The sequence below is a fragment of the Choloepus didactylus genome, chromosome 2 (assembly GCF_015220235.1).
Source record: "Choloepus didactylus isolate mChoDid1 chromosome 2, mChoDid1.pri, whole genome shotgun sequence".
NCBI lineage: Eukaryota > Metazoa > Chordata > Mammalia > Pilosa > Megalonychidae > Choloepus > Choloepus didactylus.
In genome coordinates this window covers 157,291,703-157,316,788 of record NC_051308.1, presented here as the reverse complement: position 1 = coordinate 157,316,788, position 25,086 = coordinate 157,291,703, and the positions used below count along the sequence as shown (strand labels likewise).

Sequence of the window (25,086 nt, the reverse complement as noted above, 5' to 3'; positions counted from 1 at the left end):
AATAAATGTGTTCTTTTTTTTAAGAAAAAAGGATTTAAAAACAACTTAAAGAGAGGAAGATTTTTCATTCAATTATGTATGTACAGTTATTACAATGATGATTATAACACCTCTCATATGTAGTTAATAAACTCATATTCCTCCTGCATGTCCTTATTCTATTTCTCATTGCTCTTCTTTTATCATGCCATTACTATTCCTTGCTATTTAAGTCTATTATGAGCAGAAAACTAATTTATTTAAAGATTATCACATTCACAATTTCTCCAAAGAATGGAACTGGAAGTAGGAATAAGAAAGGAGTAGTCTAAATGTTAGTGAAATGTGTATAAAATAAGATGGAAAAATACAGTTTTATAAGTGTAAACTGACATGTCACATTTCAATTAATATAGGTAGATCGTCTAACATAACAACGGTTATATCAGATCTAAGCATAGTACTAGAAGGTATGGTGCTATCTTTGCTGAACACCTATCACTTTTCATGAAGTCATTTTTATTTAAGTTAATTACTTCTTTTATTAGATTACTTACTCTTTGTCCTTTAGGACCTTGACTTCCAGGTGGTCCTCTTGCCCCCACACGACCCTACAGGTTGAAAATTTAAAAACAGAATTCAAAGGAATGTTATCAGAATGGAAGCCATAATCTTTCTTAGACATATGTAATTCTCTTTGGGAATTCTTAAAATAACATTGATTAGTCTCCTTTAAAAATATGCTTTAGTTATCAAATTCTGCATACTTCTCCCCCAGTATTCTGCTTTTGATGTATTCTACTACTTGGAGAAATGTCACTTCTGGGTGTTTACACCATGACCAAAGAATGGGAAGCTTTTATTATTCACTGCTTACCCACTTTCAGCCCAGTTCACCAAAGAAGCTATGGCTATCACTGAAAGATTTCTCTCTCCTTTATTCTAGACATTTATGACAATCCCATCAACATCACATAAAAACTGATTTTTTTCTGTTACCAATCATGGACAATTACAAAAAATATTTCAAATTTAATAAGCCATAAAAAATAGCCAGAAATGAAGATTCTTAAGTCAATTACAATGAACTATTTTTATGGTTTATAGTCTTCAATAAAAGACTCAAGTGGAAATCAAAATTTATTTATCTAGATAACATTAGGTAGATAAAAACTGAGTGGACTTTTATAGGGTCTCAAGTTCATTTATTCTTTTATGTGAGTAAAGAGGTTGACAATAGAGCCCTAGACCAGTTTTCCTAATTTCAGATGCCAAAAATACATCTAATTATATACTGGAAAATCAGGCTTATCTTCAAAACAGAACCTTCACAAAATTTAGTATAAACACAATTTCTGATAAGAACAGTTCTGCTTGGGGGTGGGGGGACGAGGCTTAAAGTGGATCTTTTTTAAGTTCATAAAAACTGCCAAATTTTGATAAGCAAACTTTATCTTTTAAGCCACAAAATTTCATTATTTTCTTGAAAACAACAAAGTATTTTCAAAACCCACTTTTCATTTAATAAAGTTATGTTTGCTATGAATTTTATCTGGTGTGTTTGAGAATATTTACAAATTTTTAAGAAAAAATATGTTGGAACTTTTGCTTATGACTTAAGTGTATCCAATTGTTCTCACTTCTAATCTTGATTACTAACCCTGTTGTTATTTTACATGGGGTTATTTGAAACAAGTTTTAATGTTCTGCAGTTATAGGTTGCAAAACAGAAACTGGCTTATATTGACTATCAGAAGTTAGCGATAAATAACATAGCAAGTAGAGGTGAGGAAGGTCAAGAAACCATGACATACTCCAGAGTGTTTTGCCTTGACTGGGAGAGAAAGCAGCCACTGCCAGTTTACGCATGACTTATTTTGCACAAAAACAATTAAATATGGCATAATTAAAAGATAGATTTAAACTTAAAAGGGCACTCTAGAAGGAATCATAGTCTTTCCTGTACTTACAGGTAACCCCAGTGGACCCATGGGTCCTGGAACCCCAGGAGGACCTTGATATCCCTATAATTTAAGTAAAAAAATGAAAGACATAAAACCTCCATCATATCTAATTATTTACATTGAATTGAATTATAAATAGCAATAAAAATGATAATTTGATAAACTGTCTCTCTCATATCCAAGATATAAGAGGCCACAGATAGACCATGGAAATCAAATACATGTTTACTCAGAAGCTGTGTATTCTTCTATTAGAAAACTTTTGCCTAGAAGAGAAAATTGCTGGCTACGATCACTATTTCAGCCTACTGAGAAGAGAAAATTCATCTCATCTTTCTGTAGGTTATGTTATGCTTTGCATAGATACATGTTATGTTATGTAGATTAAAGTATTTAACCGTATCATTTTCAGGGAGGTCAGAGAATTCTATAATTTAGGAAAGTAAATGTGTTCAAATACTTTTTAGCCTGCCAAATTTTAGAAGGACCGTAACTCTTTATGGAATTAACACTGACTCAGACACTCTTTTAGGAGGTAACAAACCTGTAAGGCAAACTTATAGGTATGCTAAATTTCTTACCTGATAACAATTGGAGATATCTAAAAGATAATCTTATAGAGATTTTCAGATAATATAGAACTTAAAATTAAAGACTAACCTAGGTAAAATGAAGTTATAGACATAAATATTATGCGCCACCAGATCCATCATATTTTCTGAAAACAGGATTCTTTTATTGATAATAACCATTCATTCTAGTTCCTATCATATTTATAAATTGTCAAATAAACTAAAAAAAATGCAACCCAGATATCAAACTTCTCAGCTGTTATATTCTAAAGAGATAAGAGAGTACAATGAAGTCTTAGTTCTGAGCTCTCGTATGTCAAAGAATTATATCGTGATCACAAATTCATGGACAAGTGACAATGATGATATATGCCACAGAAACTATAAGCAGTAGAAGAATAAATAGAACCCTAATCGAATTTTCTTCTTCAACCATTTTAGCTAAATTATGGTGGTTTAATTCTTCTCTTTAATAGAATCATTTCACTATATCATTTCACTAAGCCATCTGAACCACATGCTTTTCAATGCTATAAAGAATTCGGAAAGGTCTACCCTTTTAAGGAAAAGAAAATTCTAAAGGAAATTTTATTATAAAATAACACTTTTCACTTACTTAAATTCCAGTCAAGGCAATTCCACCTCTGGAATGCCTTAACTTTATTTGATCTCTGGAAACATATTTTTCAAATCACTGAGCTCTTACCATAACACCTTTTCCCCCCTGGGGACCAAGTGGGCCTGGACTTCCACGGTCTCCCTTTTAAAACAACAAAGGAAAAAGAGAAACACTGAAAGATGTTAGTCATGATTGATCTTAGCCTGCATAGGAAAATTGCCAGAGTTATACCCTTTATGTATATCTCATTCTAATTTCCAATACTTTAAAACTTTACACATTTTACATTTTTATTCTAAAATTGCTAGACTTTTAATATAATGAAATTATCTGAATATGTTTTTTAATACCTAACATACTAAAAGTTTCATTAAGATGAAGAAAACAGAGTTATGGACCAATAAATACGATGTAAAATTGAACATATATGCTAAAGTTTTGTAATTGGAAAATGCTTACAATTTTATGGGACATACAAAATATAAGAAAAAGTAAAAGCATCACAGCATATTGTAAAAATTAACTATTTAATAAGTATAACTACTGAAAAACTTGATTTCTATAGTTTGTCTACCACAATTAAGTACACAGAAATAATTCTGGAGAATTATGACAATCAAATTTGCCACAGCAGATTAAACTGAACTGATTCACATTAAAATTCCAAGGATTGTTAAAATCTTAGTGTAGTAGAAGATTTGACACAGAATGAAATAACTAAATAAAATTTAAAAATTATAAAATCACCTAAAATTTTTGAACTGAATCCTTAATATATTTTGTTATATAGCTAATTAAAAAGCAGTAAGTATTTATTTAGCACTTTCAATGTACTAGACGGGAGTTAGAAAAGACATAAAAGAAACTTGACTATATTCTGCTCGCAAGTAATTATAGAGATGATATCAACAAAGATGAAGCATCCAGAAGACAAATTTTAAACTGTGTGGTATTCCAAGCACAGCAAGGGAAGCAATCAGGAAAGAGTAGAGGAGCTTGAGGAGACCTCACGGAAGAGATGGAATTCAGTTGAGTTTCACAGTTTAGGTTTGCATAAATAGAAGGAAGGGGAGAGGATAGGCTAGACCAAAAAACTAGTAAGAGTGGGAATAGGAACAAGCATATAATGCATGAGACAGGGGAGAGAGGAAGGTATATCCTGGAGACTTGAAAATTTGTGGGATAAACTGATTAAGCCAGATTTTACAGTGTCTTGAAGGCAAGGTAGAAGAATTCATAGTGTTGGCAGCAGGGAAGTTTTTCAACACGTTTCATGATGACCCATCAAAATTAGTCTTCTAATATAATTTATAGGATGGATTAGAGGATAAAAAAGGAAAAGTATAGAAAATATAATACAGAGGGCAAATTTAGGCATAAAGTGGTAAGGGTTTGTCTGAAGGGGTGGCTGTTGGACTGGCCATTGGAAAGGGTGAGTTGTAAAGAAAGATCCATAGGACCTGCCGATGAAGTAAGCATAGGGAATGGAGGAAAGGGAAAACTCACAGATGGGTTCATCACACCGATCCTGGAAGACTGGAATAAATGTAAGGCTCACAGAAATGAGGTAATTGGAAAGATGCCTGTTGAGTGTGGGACAAAATGATAAATACAATTTTAGATACGTTGAGTTTTATTTGAATTAAAAAATTCAGATGAAAATAACTGGGATTATCTATTTTCTAATTTACTTCCAGTGCTGGCTCCACTTTATTTTTTAAGAGTAGCTTTTTTGTAGTAACTGTGCCAGACTGTCATGTTTACAGTTTATATTCAGCAAGCCAGGTTTCAGTCAAAGATCCAAACTCCTTGGTTTATTACCTACTTAGTCCATTACAAAATTCCATCCAAACAAAAAATCAGAAATGCTCTAGACGGTTTCAAGTAAAGTATTACTTTTCATTTTTAAAAAAATCTCCTGAATTTAGAACTCAACATGGAAATCACTCTTGAGGTAAAGATTCTGGGTAATCTTTAACTATATTACAATTTCCAATTATGATAGCTTTCCCAAGACTAACTGCTTACTGGATTTCAAATGGAAATGAAGATATTGTGACCAAGACTTGGAATAGATAAAGTGATAACTTATTGTCTTTCAAAACTGCCTCTTACAGGGGCTCTGCTTCCATAAAGCATATTTAAATATTCTCCTGTCATAAACGTAGATTGTCAGTTTCGTCTTTTCTGTTCAGATCACATCTTTCCAACCAAGAGGATACTCTACCCTTTTGAAAATAGAAACATACACGCTATTAGCTATATTTCAATATATTTAAGAGATTCAGTACAGGTAATGTATTAAAAGTTACAAGTGATTTCTAATTAACATAAAATAGCATATGATTACCTCTCCTGTAGCCTAAAATCCTTACTGTTAAACAGAATAATGAAATAAATTACCTTTTCACCAGTGCTCCCAGGTATCCCAACTTCTCCAGGTAAACCAACAGGTCCCTTTTAGGAAAAAATATAACAGAAAACACAGATACATTACATTCCTACTCTAGCATCCTGGTCTTAAGTCACCATAATCACTATGTTTCTTTCTAACTCATCCTAAATATTATCTTGGAGTAAAATTTCTCCTGGTATAGTAAGAACCTATAAAGTCATATCAGTATTAATAAGTCCATTCAGTCAATCGACAAATCTATGAGATTGCCTAATCTATTAACAAGCACTATGCTAGGAGGCACTGAGTTTCAAATAATGAACAAATCCAAACATAGACTCTGTCTTTTGGAGCTTACAATCTAGTGGCTGTTATAAAAAAAACAAACAGACTGCAGTTTTCATAGCTGCTTGATGTGGACACATTAGTTTAAGAAACCATTTATGTGCTGTCCTTCTTTGAAAGCACCTCAATAAGTGATAGAATGACACACTCTCATTTATTCATTTATTCATTCATTCAAGAAATATTTGGTACCTCCTCTGTGCTAGTTGCTGTCCTCATGGGGTGAAAAGCCTTGTAGCATGGAGCCAAAAACTAAGCTAAAAATTAAATAATTACAAATTGTGATATAGGTTCATAAAGGAAAAAACTATGATGCTGAAATGGAGAATAAAAGAGAAAACCTACTTTAAGGAAGATGGTATGGGAAGGTATGATGCCTGAAATTTAATCTGGAACCCAAAGAATAAGAAGGGGCCAGTCAGCCAAGTGAAGAAGGGAGGAAGGGTATTCTAGTAGAATAAATAACCCGAGTAAGGAATAAGTTTGGTGTCCTGGAAAAAGTGAAAGGAAGGCCTTCAGTGACACTGGTTCAGAGTGAATAAGGCTCAGAGTTTATCTTTCTTTGTCATTTTTTATTTTCTAGAATTCCTCCTTTAAAAAAGACTAACACAGAACAAGCTTAACAGCAAGAGCATAATTCTTCCTCCTGACTCTCCAATTATAAAGAGGTTGTTTTCTACTTTTATTTAATGATGTGTGAGACAATTTCTTTTTCAACAGCTACTAAGCTAAGACCCTGTGGATAAATCATCATATAATAATATGATATATTATCACATAGAAGACTGAACCATAAATAAATGACTTGCTGTGTTGAATCTAACCAAAGTTAATGCATGGGGCATGATTTTTTTCCTGAGAAGACCCAGTAACTATATGGAAAAGCATTCTTTCTGGCAAACATTAGATAGAACTAAGTAGCAGCTGCACTATTTAGACATATACATTCTTTACCACAGTCCCTATCACTCTCTATTGTCTCTTACTCATGGCTCATACCATGTATTTATACTACCTGCCTAGTCCCAAGTGGTCATTTGAGTTTTCCACACTCAACACAAGTATTAAAGGTGCACTCAGTCAAAAGGGACTCAGCATACAGTAGTTGCAATGAATATAATTGGGAAAAGTAGGTTCTTACTGGAAAAAAGGCAGTTCATCAGACTACATCTTTAATGAAACTTAGAATTGGAGAAGGCAGATTTAAATTAATTGCCCTGCACCATTCCAGAACCTCAAAGAGTCTAAATGAAACACATGTCAAATTTGATATCATAAGCATTAGTAGGTGCAGAAAGAACTCTTACATAGCAAGGAGGAGTATAAACTGGCACAATCACTTCAGAAAGCAATTTAGCATATGCAGTAAAGTTGGAGATGCACATAATCTACAACATAACACTTTTACTTTTAGTTGTTTATATGTGCTTCTACTCACATTTATGCACTAGGAGACATGTAGAAGGATGTTCACTACTGCATTACTTAAGCACAAAAATAGAGTCATCTTGATTATCAATATGGAAACAGATAAACTGAGATTTATTCATATAATGGAAAAAACCTCAACAGTGGCCAAAATAAATGGACCAGATCTACATGTATCACCATGGATAAACCTTTAAGAATACAATGTTGAATGGGAAAAAAAGCAAGTTTCAAAAGGATATATTCATTATTTTATGTACAATTTTAAAGCACACATAATAATAGTCTAAATTGTTAATGGTATAAAACACGTGAGAATGAGAAACAAAACTTTAGGATAATTGCTTATGTCTATGAAAGCAATGGTAGCTCACTGTTATTTTAACTTGTATTTCTCTGATAACTAGTGAATCTTAGATTGCCTTCATGTATTTGTTAGCCTTTGGACCTTTTGTGTGCATTTCCCATCCAAATCCTCAGCTCATTTTTTTTCTATTGAGGTTTCCTATGTTTTTCTTGACGTTTTGCAGGAATCACTATATATATACAAGGTATCAATCCATGGTTGGTTTAAGGCTGTTATAAATTCTTTCTCATAATCCATCATCTGTGAGGTTTTTAAAAAATGTCTTTCGTTTACTAGAAATCCTTAATTTTGATGTAGTTAAGTTCATCTGTTCTTTTTTTTTTCCCTTATTTTTACTTTATTGCATTTTGTGGATCTTGCTTAAGAAGCCTTCCCCTACCTTTATGTCATAAAGATAGTCTGCATTCTTTTCTATTGCTATGACTTCTCTATTTAAGACTTTAATTCATCTGGAGTCTATCTTTTCTTACATGGTATGATTTGCAGTGTGCCTTCCTACGGGAGGAACATATCCCTCCATCATACTTATTTCAGGTTTGTCTATGTAACTTACTTTAGGGAATAAAAATATGCATGGAAGTGACATGTGCCACTTTTCTTAAAAGTCAATTTCCTTTTTCCTTCTGTCATGAGTTCAATAATGTCCCAGACTGGGGCTGCTCCTCCAGCTTGTGTCTCAGAATGCAGATGACATGGAACACAGCCACAACCAAATCACAGTGGCTAGAATGCAAGTAAGAAATAAACCTTCATTTTAAGCCAAAATTTTGAGGTTGTTTCTTACTGAGCATAATTTAGCCTAAGCTGAATGATGCAAAGTGCATTTTAAAATTGATGAGATATGGCATTTATTTACCCCCCAAACAGGTGATTTTCTCCACTTTCTTTACTCCATGTGCCAAAGAGGTCCTAGGGGATGGTGGAGCCACAAGAAGGAAGGAGCCTGGGTCTCTGAATCACCTTGTAGGGGAGATCTACCCAGGAACACCTGAACTGAACTATTATATGAGCAAGAAATAGCTTTCTACCATGACAAAACAATGAAAAATTTTAGGTTTATTTGTTATAGCACCTAATGTTACCTACAAATACAGTGAATTAAAATATGTGTCTACAGGAAATTGAATGACTTTCTAATCTAGCACAATTGGCCTGTTCAAAAGTGAGTCTCACACAAATCATTTTATAGATGAAGATGGCATAGAGTACACTGAACCAAATTCTGGTTTAGGTTGCAAATCAACTTTTTTTTCAATAAATGTGAAATAATCTGAGAAAATAAAATCAGGCAATTATTTATTTGTGTATGTTACAAGCATTGTGCTGAAAGTTGCAGAGGATGCAAAGATGAGTAAAATATACTAAGGAGTTCATAATCTAGAAAATTGAAATAAGGCAAATATATATTTGACTATAAATTAAAGGAAGAAAAACTATAATTCTACATAATGCAGGGAATATTATATCTGGGTAGGAGCATAAGTAAGGATTTTACAGGTGTATTTGCGATATGGCTGAATTGTGACAAGATGAAATAGTGAAAGGATATTCCAGGTAGAAGGAATGATGTGAACAGGAGGCGGAAAACATAAAGTTAATCCTGATTGTCTGGGACGTAAGATATGTGTAAAGAAATAGACTGGGAAAGATATATTGATGATATACTAGTAAGGGCCTTGAATGCCAAGTAAGAAATTTGTATGTGTTTGTGGTATTTGCAGGAGAATTTGTGTTCGCAGAAGAATCATTGTCAGTTTTGAGCAAAGGAGGAATGTAATCGTAACTGTACTGAATGGATAGTAATCTAACATCACTGTGTTCAAAGGGGAAAAAGGGGAAAAATAGAAAATGGGAAGAACAGTTAGAAGATATTGTTCCAGGTGTAATGACTCTTATGAGATGAGGACAATGGTATCATCACTAAAAAAAAACAGTAGGATCAGGAGAGAAGCTAGTTCTAGAGGAAAGATGATGAATTAAGTTATGGGACATGTTAATTTTGGCCCTTAGGGTGTTGAGTTTTTCCTAAAACATTAATTTGTGAGTTCACAGAAAAATCAATTATTGAAACTATAAGAATGATGTAGGAATAACTACACAGAGGAACAAGGACAGAATATTAGTGAAGACTCTTTAGAGTCAAGATGTAAAAATAGAAAACAAAAAGAAGAATCAGATAGGAGAAGAACCACAAATGTGCAATGAATGTTAAGGGAGGGAAAAGTTTCAGGGAGGGAGAAATCAGTGTCATATGTGGGAAGGTTTGAAGAGGATGTGGATTGAGACAGAGTCCTGGAATTTGGGAATTAGAATGTTGTGGTGAATGCTAAGAACAAGTTCGGTAGCTTTGGTGTGTTTGAATATTAGTTTGCCAAGGAGTTAATAGTGTGTGGGTGGAAGAAAGTGGAAAAATTGTGTAGACTATTATTTTAAGTTTGGCAGCAAAAAGGAGGAGACATAGTAGCTGTTTGAGGTTGTAGTTTGCAAAATAATTTTATTTGGAACCTAATTTTGTACTGTTTGCCAAATAGAAAAAAGCTCATGTACTATAGAAAAATACTCTTTTGAATAGAAGGAAATTATATTCAAAACCTGTATTTTTGCTGTGTTTCATAGAAAGAAGTTTTTAATAGGCTATGACTAACCCATCTCGATTGGCTGGGGACCAAACACATCTGTATCAGACAGAAGATGCTGGCATCTTTAATTTGTACCCCCAGGGTTATCTCCTAGCCAGCTTCCTCATTCTGGATAGTTTCCCTGCACTTAGTTCGTCCCGTGAGTTGTAGAACTCACAGCTGGGAGACATGTTGGGCAAGGGTACCCTATAACCTAACGTTTTCTTTCTTCCTAGCAGAAGTTCTGTTAAAAGGTCTGACTGATGGTGCCATGACTTGCTTTCATTTTTATCCATGAAATCTCAATGGAAGTCATATATTCCACTAAACAGATGAATGCAAGCCACAATCAAGGACGAAGAATTATATTTTAAATTTTAAAGTGCTCAAAGGTAAATAATGTATATATGGAAATGGCCATAATTTTTTTTTTTTTATCTATTGACCCTTATAATGGAAAAATGGATGACTTTTGTTTTTGTTCCTTTCTATTCACTCTTCTTCATTTCAAAACAAATGTTGAAATTTTTTATATGACTGTACTGTTTATCTATGGCTGCAAAACAAATTATCCCCCAAAGTAAGTAGCTTAAAACAATAAATACTTATTATTTCAAAGTTTCTGTGAGTCAGGAATTTGAGAGTGGCTTAGCTGAATAGTTTGGCTCAGGGTCTTTCATGAGATTGCAATGAAGATTCAGCAAGGACTGCAGTCATCTGAAGGACTGACTGCAGCTAGAGAATCCCTTTCCAAGAAGGCGGTTGGCTGGAGAATTCAGTTCCTCACTTGCTATTGGCAGGAGGCCTTACTTCCTTGCCATGCAGATCCCTCCATAGGGCCTGATGACATGATAGCTGACTTGCTCCAGAATGAGTGATCCAAGAGAGAGAGGAGACAGGGGAGAAGAGGCACTGCCTTTTATGACTTAGTCACAAAACGTCACATCCATCATGTCCTATTTGTTAAAAGCAAGTCACTAATTCCACCTCACACTCAAAGAGAGTGAAATTAGACCCCACTTTTTGGAGGGAAGACTATCAAAGAATTTGTAGATATATTTTTAAACCATCACATGACTAAATTCTATTCTATTCTTGGTTTGATTTAATATTTTATTAAGATTTTGATAACTTCCAATAGTTTTTCTTCTCTTTTAGATTATTAGATTTATTTTCAAGTGACAACACTTCTGTAGGAGCTTTCTAAATTAATGTTGTCTGCAGAAAGTAATTTTCCTAAAGATGAAATGCATAAAATGTCTGTCTTAATTTTGCTAAGCTGTGACTGCAAAACCACAAACTAGTTTTGGCTTACACAACAGAAATTTATTGGCTCATGGTTTCAGAAGTTAGAAGGCTTGGTTCCTTCTGGGGTCAGTACCATTCTGGCTGCCAGCAATCCTTGGGTTCCTTGGCTTTCCAATCACTTGGTGATGTCCTCTCCTTTCTTTTCCAGGTTCCATTGACTTCCTGGCTTCTGGCTCCTATCCATAGCTTTCACTCTTTATGTCTGGATTTCTTCTGTTTACAAAGGACTCCAATCATTCAGATTAAGGCCTAACCTCATTCAGTTGGGCCACACCTTAATTAAAATAACATCTTCAGGAGATCCTATTTACAATTTACACACCCACAGGAATGTGGATCAAGACCAAGAACATGTCTAAGTTGGGGTACATAATTAACTCCACCACAGTCCACCCTCTGGACAACTAAAAGACATGTTATTCCTACATGCAATATACATGCACCCAAGCTCAATATGCCAAAAGCCTTAAGACATTTCAGTAACAACTCAAAATCCTAAGTGTCAGCATAATCAGTTATGGGTATGGTTCATCCTGGGGTAAAATTCCTCTCTATCTGATGGTTCTGTGAAATTTAGAGAACAAGTTATCTGCTTCCAAAGTACAATGGTGGGACATGCATAGGATGCATAGAAATTGCATATAATAGAAATTGGATGGAAAATAGGGGCCATGGGTCCAAGTAAGTATAAATCCCAGCAGGCAAACTCCACTAGATTTGAAGGTCTGAGAGCCATTTGTGGATTGCTTTGTCCACTGGGCATGCTGGAGAAGCAGCCCCACTGTTTTAGACACTTGACAGGAGCCATGCTCTCCCAGAATGTTGGGGTCTAGGCCCCACCCTCTCTGAGCACTGGTGTGGTGGCATTGCTCTACCCAAAACCTGCATGAGGCCTCTACTGGCATGGCTGTTGAACTCTCCATGATTTGAAGTGGGAGCCCCATCTCCTCCAAGCAGCTGAGCAGAAGGTCTGCCCACTCTAAGCCCTGGAGTGAACCCATCTTTTCCACATACATGAGTGGGTCCTCTCTCTTGGCCCAAGGAGATCTTTTCATTCCAGACCTCTGCTTCCATGATTCTGCCCTAGAAGACATTCTTCCTTCAATTTGTCCCTTCTTTGTCCCATTCATTCCATGCTGGCCATGCTTCTGTTCATATAAATTTTGCAAAAACTTTTGCCAGTTTTGTGGGTAATTCAAGGGGGTTCAACTATTAGACAAAAGGACTCTGCACAGATCCTTCCTGGATAACTGCATTTCCAATCCTGACTTTTTCTGAAGGGCTGACTGGATCCATGTTCAGCCACACCCTCTTTAGCAAAGGTTGTCCAGTTAAACCCTCATGTGGAGCCCTTTTCTCAGGGGTCTCACTTTTTGAAAGCTTGGGGAGGGCCCTAGCCTCAGAGCATGCTATTTGGATAGGCTGGGAATCTTCCAAATCACCAATTGCCAGGTTCCTTTGTACTTAAGAGTTCACTTCTCAGCATATCTATTTCCTCACTCATTTTATTAGAAGTTCCAAGGAGAAAGCATGCTTAGCTTGGAAACCTCTTCAGCTAAATAGCCAAATTCATCTCTTACAAGTTCCACTTTCAATCCCACACTAGGACAGAAGTCATTCTTATTTCATTAGTTACTGAAAATCTATCATGTGTAAGGAACTATACTGGCTAATTTAGTATCATATTAGTATGCAAATATTGTACTATAAAGTACAATAGAATATCATATAAAGTAGTGATCAGCAAACTATGGCCCTACAGTCTGGCTGCCTATTTTCATAAATAAAGTTTCACTGCAACACACCCATGCCCATTCATTTATGCATTGTCTTTGGCTGCTTTTGCACCCTGATGACAGAGTTGAGTAGCTGTAACAGAGACCACAGAGTCCCAAAAGTCTAAATCATTTATTATCAAGCCTTTTAAGAAAAAGTTTGCTGACCCAAGATAATGCAGGAGATTCACTGTCAGTGTAGTTCATGGAAAACTCCACGGAGGAGGTGACATTTCAGCTGATCTTGATGAAAGTGAAGGACTTAATTAAATGGAGTGGGGATGTAAAGAGTATAATAGGATCAAAAGCACAGAGGTGGAGAAGTTAACCTGACACATATAAAATTGTTCATTTGATGAAATGACAAGCAGTAGTGAGAAAGAAGGCTTAAAAGATAGGTTGAGATAAATTCACAAATGTCTTAAATGTTAGGAAGTGTTGACCTTTTTAAAAATATTGGGGATTAAGGGGAATGACAAAATCAGAGCTATTCTTCCAGAAGGCTAACACCACACTAATTTGTAGAATGAAATGAGAGGCTTAAGGAAGAATGAACAGTAAGAAAGTTATTATAAATTCCTTTAGAATTTAATGAAACTTAGCATTGATTCTATTACAGTGTCACACATAAACTAAATCACAGTTTGATAAAGATGATTAATTCATGTTATTCCTCATCTATATAGCAGCTATCTATAATTAACATTTCTGTTGGGCATTTAAGGGAAATACAAAGACTACATTGAAGCCATAGTCTTCTGCTTATAAGAAATACCAGGAATTTATACCTGTTGATCAAGAATTTTCCCTGAAACCATTACATAACACTGATTTCACATTTAACACACATTAAAGAAAATGAGCTAGACAACCCTACAATAGTTGAAAACATTTTACTTTTTACAAAAATAGAACAAGTAATAATCTATTCAAAGATTTTGTTAGCTAAAGCAGAAATTGAGAAGGCCAAAAAACCCTTATGTCTAAAAAATCATACAGACATATGAAGTAAAGAAGTGTAGAAGTATATGGAAAGTGTAATTTATCTGGAAAAGAAAGAGGACCTGTGTACCGGTTTGTATATATCATGTCCCCCAGAAAAAGCCATGTTCTTTGATGCAATCTTGTGGAGACAGACGTGTTTAGTCTTGATTAGGTTGGAACCTATTGACTAAGTGTTTCTATAGAGATGTGACTCAATCAACTGTGGGCAAGACCTTTGATTGGATAATTTCCAAGGAGGTGTTACTGAATTAGGGTAGGTCTGAATTAAATCACTGGAGCCATACAAATGAGCTGACAAACAGAAAGCCTTCAGAGCAATGGAGAGTGACATTTTAGAGAAGAACTGCAGCTGAGAGCCATTTTGAAGATGGCTGTTGGAAGCTGATGCTGACATTTTGGAGAACGCTATTTTGAAACACAACCTAGGAGCAAACAGATGCCAGCCACGTGCCTTCTCAGCTAACAGAGGTTTTCTAGACACCATTGCTATACTTCAGTGAAGGTACCCTACTGTTAATGCCTTTGTTTTGACATTTTCATGGCCATAAGACTGTAACTTTGTAACCAAATAAACCCCCTTTATAAATGCCAATCTATTTCTGGTATTTTTACATAATGACAGCATTAGCAAACCAAAATAACCTCCTTTTTAGACATGATGAATAGGAGATCCCTACAAGGCATTCTGTTAGGGATATTTAGAACAGACTTGAGTATCTGGGTCTAGAACTAAGGACAGATATCTGTGAGTCATCAGCAAATAGATGGCAGTTAAAGACCTTGGAAGCAGAGGAATCACCAAAGAGAGTATGTAGACTGAGAAGAGGAAAATGTCAAGAACAATAACAGAGTAGGTTGAAGAAAAGAAAACTTATGGAAATAACTATCCACAGAAAGAAAGTGAACTGTCAAAAGGAGGATATTGTTGTTATTCCCTTTCTCAATAATGCTTCTTCAGTCTTTTTTCTTTGGGGTAATTTTATGACTTGACAAATATGAATGAACCCTTTCTGTTTACTTGTTTTTTTTGTATTCGTTTTTGTTTTGAATTTTTTAATTGAGATTGTTCACATACCCTACAATTATCCAAAGATCCAAAGTGTACAATCACTTGCCCATGGTACCAGCATACAGCTCTGCATCCATCACCAGTTAGTTTTTTTCCAATTTTTAGAACATTTTAATTATTCCAGAAAAGAAATAAAGACACACAAAAAAAGGAAACTCAAATCCATACCCCTAACCAACCTCCCTCCATTGATTCATAGTATTGGTATAGTACATTTGTTATTGTTGATGAAAGAATGTTAAAATACTACTAACTGTAGTATATAGTTTGCAATAGGTATATATTTTTTTCCTATATGCCCCTCTATTATTAACTTCTAGTTATAGTGTCATACATTTGTTCTAGTTCATGAGAGAGATTTATAATATTTGTACAGTTAATCACAGACATTGTCCACCACAAGATTCACTGTTTTATACATTCCCATCTTTTAACCTCCAACTTTCCTTCTGGTGACATAACGTGACTGAGCTTCCCCTTTCCACCACCTTTACACACCATTCAGCACTGTTTGTTATTCTCACAATGTGCTACCATCACCCCTGTCCATTTCCAAACATGTAAGTTCACCCTAGTTGAACATTCTGCTCATAGTAAGCAACTGCTTCCCATTCTTCAGGCTCATTCTATATCCTGATAACTTACATTTCATGTCTACAAGTTTACATGTTATAATTAGTTCATATCAGTGAGACCATGCAATATTTCTCCTTATGTATGCAACTTATTTTACTCAATATAGTGCCCTCAAGGTTTCTCCATCAACCCATTTTTTTAAAGACAGTTTTGTTCACACACCATACTTTCCAACCTAAGTAAACAATCGATGGTTCCCTGTTTAGTCACGTATTTATGTATTCATCACCATCACCAGTATCTGTATAAGGACATCTCCATTTCTTTCACAAAGGAGGAGGAAGAGTCAAAGAAGATAGAGAGACAGGAGAAAAACAAAAAAAGAAAGAGAGGAAAAAAAGAAAAAAAAACATGAAAATTAGGAAGCAACAAAAGGAAAGATAGCATTAAAATCAAGTAGAATAAAGAGTCAGACAACATCACCAATGCCAGGAGTCCCATACCCTTCCCCTATGTCCCCCCCGCCATATGCATTTACCTTTGGTACTGCCTACGTTATATTAAAGGAAGCATAATACAATGTTTCTGTTAGCTATAGTTTCTAGTTTGCATTGACTGTATTTTCTCCCCAATCCCACCCCACTTTAAACACCTTGCAATGTTGACATTCATTTGTTCTACCTCATGTAAAAACATATTTGTACCTTTTTTCACAATCATTGAGCACCCTAGGTTTCACTGAGTTATACAGTCCCAGTCTTTATCTTTCCTCTTTCCTTCTGGTGTCCCACATGCTCCTTACCTTCCTCTTTCAACCATACTCACAGTCATCTTTGTTCAGTGTACTTACATTGCTGTGCTACTATCTCTCAAAATTGTGTTCCAAACCTCTTACTCCTATCTTTTCTTTTCTGTCTGCAGTGCTCCCTTTAGTGTTTCCTGTAGAGCAGGTATCTTGTACACAAACTCTGTCATTGTCTGTTTGTCAGAGAATATTTTAAGCTCTCCCTCATATTTGAAGGATAGTTTTGCTGGACACAGGACTCTTGGTTGGTGGTTTTTCTCTTTCAGTATCTTAAATATATCACCCCACTTCCTTCTTGCCTCCATGGTTTCTACTGAAAAATCCACACATAGTCTAATTAAGCACCCTTGGTATGTGATGGATCACTTTTGCTTCTTTCAGGATTATCCTTTTATCTTTGATGTTTGATAATCTGATTATTAAGTGTTTTGGTGTAGGCCTATTCAGATCTATTCTGTTTGGGATATGCTGTGCTTCCTGGATCCATAATTTTATGTCTTTCACAAGGGATGGGAAATTTTCATTGATTATTTCCTCTCTTATTGCTTCTGCCCCTTTCCCTTCTCTTCTCCTTCTAGGATACCAGTGAGACATACATTCCTGCATTTCATTTTGTCCTTAAGTTCCTGGAGACATTGCTTGTATTTTTCCATTCTTTTCTCTGTTGTTTTGTGTGTAGGCTTTCAGGTACCTTGTTCTCCAGTTCCTGAGTGTTTTCCTCTGCCTCTTGAGATCTGCTGTTGTAGGTCTCCATTGTGTCTTTCATTTCATGTTTTGTGCCTTTCATTCCCATAGATTCCGTCAGTTGTTTTTTCGAACTTTCAATTTCTACCTTATGTATGTCCAGTGTTTTCATTATATGCTTCATCTCTTTTGCCATATCTTCCCTAAACTTTCTGAATTGATCCAGTACTAGTTGTTTAAATTCCTGTATCTCAGTTGAAGTGTAAGTTTGTTCCTTTGACTGGGCCATAACTTCAGTTTTCTTAGTGTAGGTTGTAGTTTTCTGTTGACTAGGCATCTGGCCCCCCTTGGTTAACCCAATCAGGTTTTCCCAGACCAGTATGGGCTCAGGTCTTGAAAGAAGGCATTTCAGGTCTCCCTAAGGGTGTCTTAGAAGATTGATGCACACTGTTAGGCCTCAAGTCACTGTGCTTTTCTGCCCAGCAGGTGGTGCCTGTCAGCCTGTAGCTCTAGACTGATGTTAGGAGGTGTGGCCTATGGCTGCTTTCCCCCAGGCTCTGGGGTCTGGTTCTGAATGGAATGTGGGTAGTAGAGCTAGGCCCCACCTCTTTCCTCTTAGGGAAGATACACCCCCTGGGGAGAGGTCATTAGCATTTGAATAGACTCGGACTCTGCTATCTCCACCCTTGTCTGGGTCAGAAAGCTGTGAACTGAAAATGGCTGAGGCTTTCTCCACTGAGCCAAAAAAGGGACAGAAAGCCCCCTTCAGGGTCAGTCTGCAGTCCCACTCAGTTTCACCTGTCGGCCAGAAACAACACCTGGTCCTCTGGGCTCTCCCTCCCTCCCAGAGAGGTCCTCCAGCTCTCCAAGGTCAGTTGTCAAAAGCCTCTGTCTGCTTCTTGGGGATTCATAGCTTGTATTGAGTGTGTGCTAATTAAAACCCCAGTTGGAGCTCAGCTGAGCTATATTCACTTGTTCAGAGAGTGGTGCTCTCCAGCACTGTGAGGGTTTGCACTTTGGGAGAGTGCTGCTCTGTAGCACCATGAGGCTCTGCAGTTCAGGCTGTGGGGGGAAGGGGCTCCTGGCTCAGGTCTGCAGTTTTTACTTACAGATTTTATGCTGCGATCTCTGGCATTCCTCCCAATTCAGGTTGGCGTATGATGAGTGGACGGTCATGTTTGTCCCTCAGCAGTTATTACAGATTATTTTCTAGTTGTTCCTGGCTGTTTATCAGTTGTTCCAGGGGGGACTAACTAACTTCCACTCTTCTCTATGCCACCATTTTCTTTCCCCCCTTTCTGTTTACTTGTAAATACAATGCTCTTGTTTCCAAAAAGCAAACCTTTGGATCACTCACTCCTATTTTACAATGAAATCTTTTACAAAGAAATGTATTTCTTTGATAGTGTGACTTGGAGGAAGCTACTGTATCTCACTGTGCCTTATCTTTCACCATTTAGGAAAATGTGACTTTAAGATTTGTCTGTATGCTCTATAAAGTAGGAACGCATCTTGTTTGAGTCTGTATCCCTTATCCTAGCTTACTGCTTGGAATACAGAAGATAATTAATATATAAATGTTGAATGAATGAGTGAACAAATCAGATACAGTAGTCACGGCAGACACAGAAATGAGCTCCCCAGAGTCTCCTTCAAACAAAACCTTGCTGCCCCTGCATCAGATCCCTCAAGGTTTAACCCTCAGCAGAGAGCCCTGCATTAAAAATCTTGTTAAGGTGGGAATATAAAGCTCTAGCTGTTTTGGCTTAATGTGCAACTAGTTTGTAAGACCATACATGCTTCTGAACTCCCCAGCAGGTTGGCTGAGGCTTTGTAGGATATCTTGATTTCTCCCTTTGCCCAAATCTGCTTTCTCCTTACTCCTTTTCATACGCATTAATTCCTAATAAATACCCTAATTACTGAACTTTGTCTCAGCATCTGCTTCCAGAAAAACAAACCTGCAACAGGTGTGGTCTAAGAAAGCAGGTGAAAAGTTGTGGTTTTGGAGTGGTATTACTTACCATCCAGCTGGCAATGAGGACCCCATCGCTGATAGTAGGTGGAATATACACAACCCCTGGCATAAGTTGGTGATCTATTTATTTAAAAGGTTCACCAGTAGTGACCTGGGATGGTATGCCAATGGAAGGGAATGCACTAGTTAGTGTCATAGGAACTGGGGGAGGACACCTGGGACCTGACTCTACAGGTACCTACCTGTTCAAGGGAAACATAATAACATAACACAACATTACATATAATGTAACATAAAACATAACATAACACAACATAAACATAACATAACATAGAATTAGACATGAAAGAGTTTATTAATTTGAGACCTCCTTCCCATGATATAGGATTTTACATCTTGGCAAGGACCCCAAGAGATCATTCAAACACATATCATGGGACCAAGCAGTGAGGTAAGCAGCCCTGCCACTTGGGCCAAATGATTTGGCAGATCCTATGGTATTAGAGACATTAGTGGTAGGAAACGATGCCATATGGAACTTCTGTGAAGCCTCAGTGGGAAGTTCACAATGCACACTCCTGGGGTTCTGGAACAAGGACTCCCATCTACAGCAGTGATTTATGTGCCTTCTAAAAAACATATCCTACTGTGCTACTGGGTTCTGATAGAAACTGAGCACTTAACCATGGGATACCAAGGGACCATGCATCCAGATCTATCATAAGCTGTGTTCGGCAGACTCACCAAGTCATAAGGTCAGGTAGTCCTAGTGCAATCTGGGATAGAATGTGAGCAAGACAAAGGCTCAGACAAATGGAATGAATAAATAGCCCAGACCTGCAGCCAGTACTATTCTTCAGGTGACACCTTTGGCTACATAGGCAGTTCCTTATGAAAAGGTGATAAACAAGGAAAAAGCATGAACTTGGTTTATGGATGTATACGTATGGTATATAGGCACAAACTGAAAGTGGATAGCAGTTGCACTACCATTAAGAATTCCTTAAAAGACGGTGAGGAGTGACATCATCAACACAGTGACAAAAACAGCTACTGAAAACTCTCTAGAGATTCAATGAAGAAAAGGATAATTCTAAATTGTTTGAAATTCTGGGGGAAGAAATAGATTGGAGAATAACCTTGCAAATGCTGAATTGAAGAACGAGAAGAAATTTCAGGTAGGAATCTTCCATCCAGGGCCAGCTGGTCTTCTCCCCTCTCCCTTACTCAGTCTCAGTGTGGGAAGGGCACAGAATCAGCAGACAGGACCCCTCCCACCAGGGACACAGTCTATAAAATCTCTCACAGCAGTGAGACATGCCCCTACTGTTTGAAGACCTTTGATATAGGGGAGGACATTTCAAAGCCCAGGTCAGTGAGGGACAAAGAGACTGAGAAAATGTGGACAGGGACTGCATTTCCAGCCCTAGGTCTGAACACCCTTCCCCTACTCTTGAGAGAAGTAGCAGTGGGCAGCTGTTTCCTTGCCTTGGGGATGGCTGGAGTACTGGGTCAGCTGAGGGAGTACTTTACCACAGATGGAGCCCCACATTGAGCAAGATTTTGGCCAGCAAAGTGAGGGCATAGGAATCCACAGTTTCAGCTCACCTGTGTAGACACCTGTGCTTGGAGGTAAAGCAGCCTCTGAGGACAATAAAGTTACCAAACAGAGCCATCTGCTGCACAGTCTGGAAGGTTCAAGAGAATTAAACACCTTTAAAAAGATGCTCCAGACCCTTTCTTAGGACCACAGGAGCTGGTCTACACACCCTGTATAGAAAGCCAGCTCTGTTTTGGCTGAGAAATACCGAAGACCCAACTGTTAAAGCAGGGTTCTAAAACAAACCCAGGTCTTACTGGCCGGTGGAAAACAGAGCACCACTGGAAGCCAGCAGATTTTTATTAGCTCACATAGTGCACTTGCTGGGGTTCCCAGTGCCTACCTCCCATCCCCGTGGTAGGCCATGGTGGGTGCCTGATTTTGGGGGGAATATTGGGGGCCAGAGCCAACCCAACAACTGGCCAGTGAAAGAAACAAAGAAAATAAAGAGATCAAGGACAACCAACATGAAAACCCTAGGTAAAAGAGAGAAAAAATCTCCAAAATCAACTAATCAAGAAAATCAGATGCGTAGACAGCAAAAAATCATGAGACACATCAAGAAATATGAAGATATGGCACAAAGGAACAAACTAACACCTCAACTGAGATTCAGGACTTGGAACAAGTACTTCAAGATGCTCAAACAAATCTTCTAAATCAAATCAGCGAGGTGAAAGAAAATGTGATAAAAGAGATGAAGGATATAAAGACAACACTAGGTGACCATAAGGAAGAATTAGTAAGCTTGAAAAAAAACAAATGTCAGAACTTATGGGAATGAAAGCCACAATAGAAGAGATAAAAAACACAATGGAGACATACAACAGCAGACTTGGAGAGGCAGAAGAAAGGATTAGTGAACAGAGGACAGGACATGTGAAATCCTACACACAACAGAACAGATAGGGAAAAGAATGGAAAAATATGAGCAGGGTCTCAGGAAACTGAATGACAACATGAAGTTCATGGATGTACATGTTATAGGTGTCCCAGAAGGAGAAGAGAAGGGAAAAGGGGCAGAAAGAATAACAGAGGAAATAATCAATGAAAATTTCCCAACTGTTATAAAAGACAAAAAATAACAGGTCCAAGAAGCGCAGCATACCCCAAACAGAATTGATTCCAATAGACATACTCCAAGAAACTTACTAATCAGATTTTCAAATGTCAAAGACAAAGAGAGAATTCTGAAAGCAGCAAGAGAAAAGCAATCCATCACATACAAGGGAAATGTGATAAGACTAAGTGTAGATCTCTCAGCAGAAACCATGAAGGCAAGAAGGCAGTGGTATAATATACTCAAGATACTGAAATAGAAAAACTGTCATCCAAGAATCCTATATCCAGCACAACTGTCCTTCAAAAAATGAGGGAGAGTTTAAAATATTTTCAGATAAACAGACACTAAGAGAGACCTCCTTTACAAGAAACACTAAAGGGAGTGCTACAGACAGATAGGAAAAGACAAGAGAGTGTTCTAGTTTGCTAATGCTGCTGGAATGCAAAACACCAGAAATGGATTGGCTTTTATAAAAGGGGTTTATTTGGTTACAAAGTTACAGTCTTAAGGCCATAAAGTGTCCAAGGTAAGTCATCAACAATCAGGTACCTTAACTGGAGGATGGCCAATGGTGTCTGGAAAACCTCTGCTAGCTGGGAAGGCATGTGGCTGGCATCTGCTCCAAAGTTCTGGTTTCAAAATGGCTTTCTCCCAGGATGTTCCCCTCTAGGCTGAAGTTCTTCAAAAATGTCACTCGTAGTTGCTCTTGGGGTGTTTGTCCTCTCTTAGTTTCTCTGGAGCAAGAGTCTGCTTTCAACGGCTGTCTTCAAACTCTCATTTGAAGCTACTCTCTCAGCTTCTGTGCATTCTTCAAAGTGTCCCTCTTGGCTGTAGCTACTCTTCAAAATGTCACTCTCAGCTGCACTGAGTTCCTTCTGTTTGTCAGCTCATTTATATGGCTCCTGTGATTTAATTTAGACCTAACCTGAATGGGTGGGGTAATACCTCCATAGAAATTATCCAATTAGAGTCATCACCCACGGTTGGGTGGGGCACATTTCCATGCAAACAACCTGATCCAAATATTCCAACTTAATCCCCACCAATATGTCTGCCCCACAAAACTGCATCAAAGAATATGGCTTTTTCTGGGGGACATAATACATTCAAACTGGCACAGAGAGGTCTGGAGAAGAGTGTAGAAATGAAGATATCAGGAGATAGAAAGAGGGCAGAGATTAGGTATTTGATGCTCAAGGAGTATAGAATGTTCAACAGTATTGATTGTACAGATCCAGAAATGGATAGCACAATACTGTGTGATGGTAGCACAATATTTATAAGTACACTGAACAAAGATGACTGTGAGTACAGTTGAAAGAAGAAGGTTAGGGGTATGTTATGACACCTGAAGGAAAGACAGAAGATAAAGACAGGGACTGTATAACTTAGTAATACCTAGAATGGTCAATGATTGTGATCAAATGTACAAATATAAGAATGTTTATAGATGAGGGAGAACAAATGAATGTCAAGTTTTCAAGGTGTTGAAAATGGGATGGTATTGGGGAAAAAATAAAATCAATGCAAACTACAGTCCACAGTTAATGGTAACATTGTAAGACGCTTCAATTAATTGTAACAAAGGCAATATACCAAAGCTAAATGTCTATAAGAGGGGGTTATAAGAGGGGAGTATGGGATTCTTGGTATTGATGTTGTTGTCTGACCTTTTTATTATATTTTATTTTTATTTTTATTTTATTTTATTTTAGTCATCATTTTTTTTTCTTTTTTTTTTTTCTTTCTTCTTTCTTTTTTCTCCAATTCCTCATTCTTTGTGGAAGAAATGGACATGTCCTCATACAGATTGTGGTGGTGAATGTATAACTAGGTAGTTATACCGGGAACCACTGACTGTTTACTTAGGAGGGAATGTATGCTGGGTGAATAACACTGTTTAAAAAAATAAACAGAGGGACACAAGTGCTGGAGAAAATGTGGAGAGAGGGATGTACCTAATTCATGTTGGTGGGGAAGTAGAAAGGTGCAGTCCATCTGGAGGGCAATGTGGTGGTTCCACAGGAAGCTAAGTATGAAGTTGCCATATGGCCCTGCAACCCTATTAGTGGATATATACTTGGAAGAACTGAGAACAGGGACGTGAATGGACATTTGCACAGTGGGGTTTATGGTGGCAGTATTCATGATTTGCAAAGGATGGAGGTGGCCTAAGGTACATTGACTGATGAATGGAATGGCGAACTGTGGTGTATACAAACAATGGAATACTGAGTGACTACGAGAAGGAATGAAGTTGTGAGGTATGCAACTAAGTGAATGGAATTTGATGACAGTATGTTGAGTGAAATAAACCAGAAATGAAAAGACAAACATTATAATGCCTCACTAATATGGACTAACTATAATGTATAAACTCTGAGAATTGAATCTGAGAAAATAAGTTATCAAGGGAAGGCTTATGGTAAAGGTTCCTAGATTGTAAGCTCTTACAGCAGTTACATATATTCCTGAGTGGTAAGAGCTATTTCTAAATTCTGAGATGCTGAGCTCTTTATGAATAACTGGTTGGTCCCTGCAACTTTGGGTATCTGTGTGTTGAACTCAGAGCCAGAGTTCAGCAGCTATGAATGCCAGCATTACCCCATACAGCAAATGCTAAAGAGGCTGAAAAAGAGATCAGACTTTAATTAGAGATATGAATGAAATGGACTTGGTTAGGACTAAGGTAAACCAGACTAAAGGGCAAAGGACGATAATAATGGTATTTTAAAACTTCAACTTTTGTGAGACCAAGGGAAGAGATGTTTGTTTGGTGCAAAATCTATATTTTCTGTAACACACTATATAGTTTAACTTGCATGGTCAGTATATTCAAACACCAAAATTACATGGAACTTTGAATAAGGAATGAGGTCTGGTTGGTTTGTACTGGTTAGTGTGAATCCCCGATACATCCCAGAGTAATGTGAGCA

General features: G+C 37.1%; 1 protein-coding gene across 1 annotated transcript in view; it reads right to left on the bottom strand.

The window, feature by feature from the left end:
* Window positions 1-25,086, bottom strand: part of COL24A1 (collagen type XXIV alpha 1 chain) — a 466,350-nt gene that overhangs the window by 203,957 nt on the left and 237,307 nt on the right. The window contains 4 exon segments of the mRNA XM_037826738.1: window positions 537-590; window positions 1,950-2,003; window positions 3,222-3,275; window positions 5,538-5,591. Coding sequence (XP_037682666.1) covers window positions 537-590; window positions 1,950-2,003; window positions 3,222-3,275; window positions 5,538-5,591 — 216 coding nt within the window.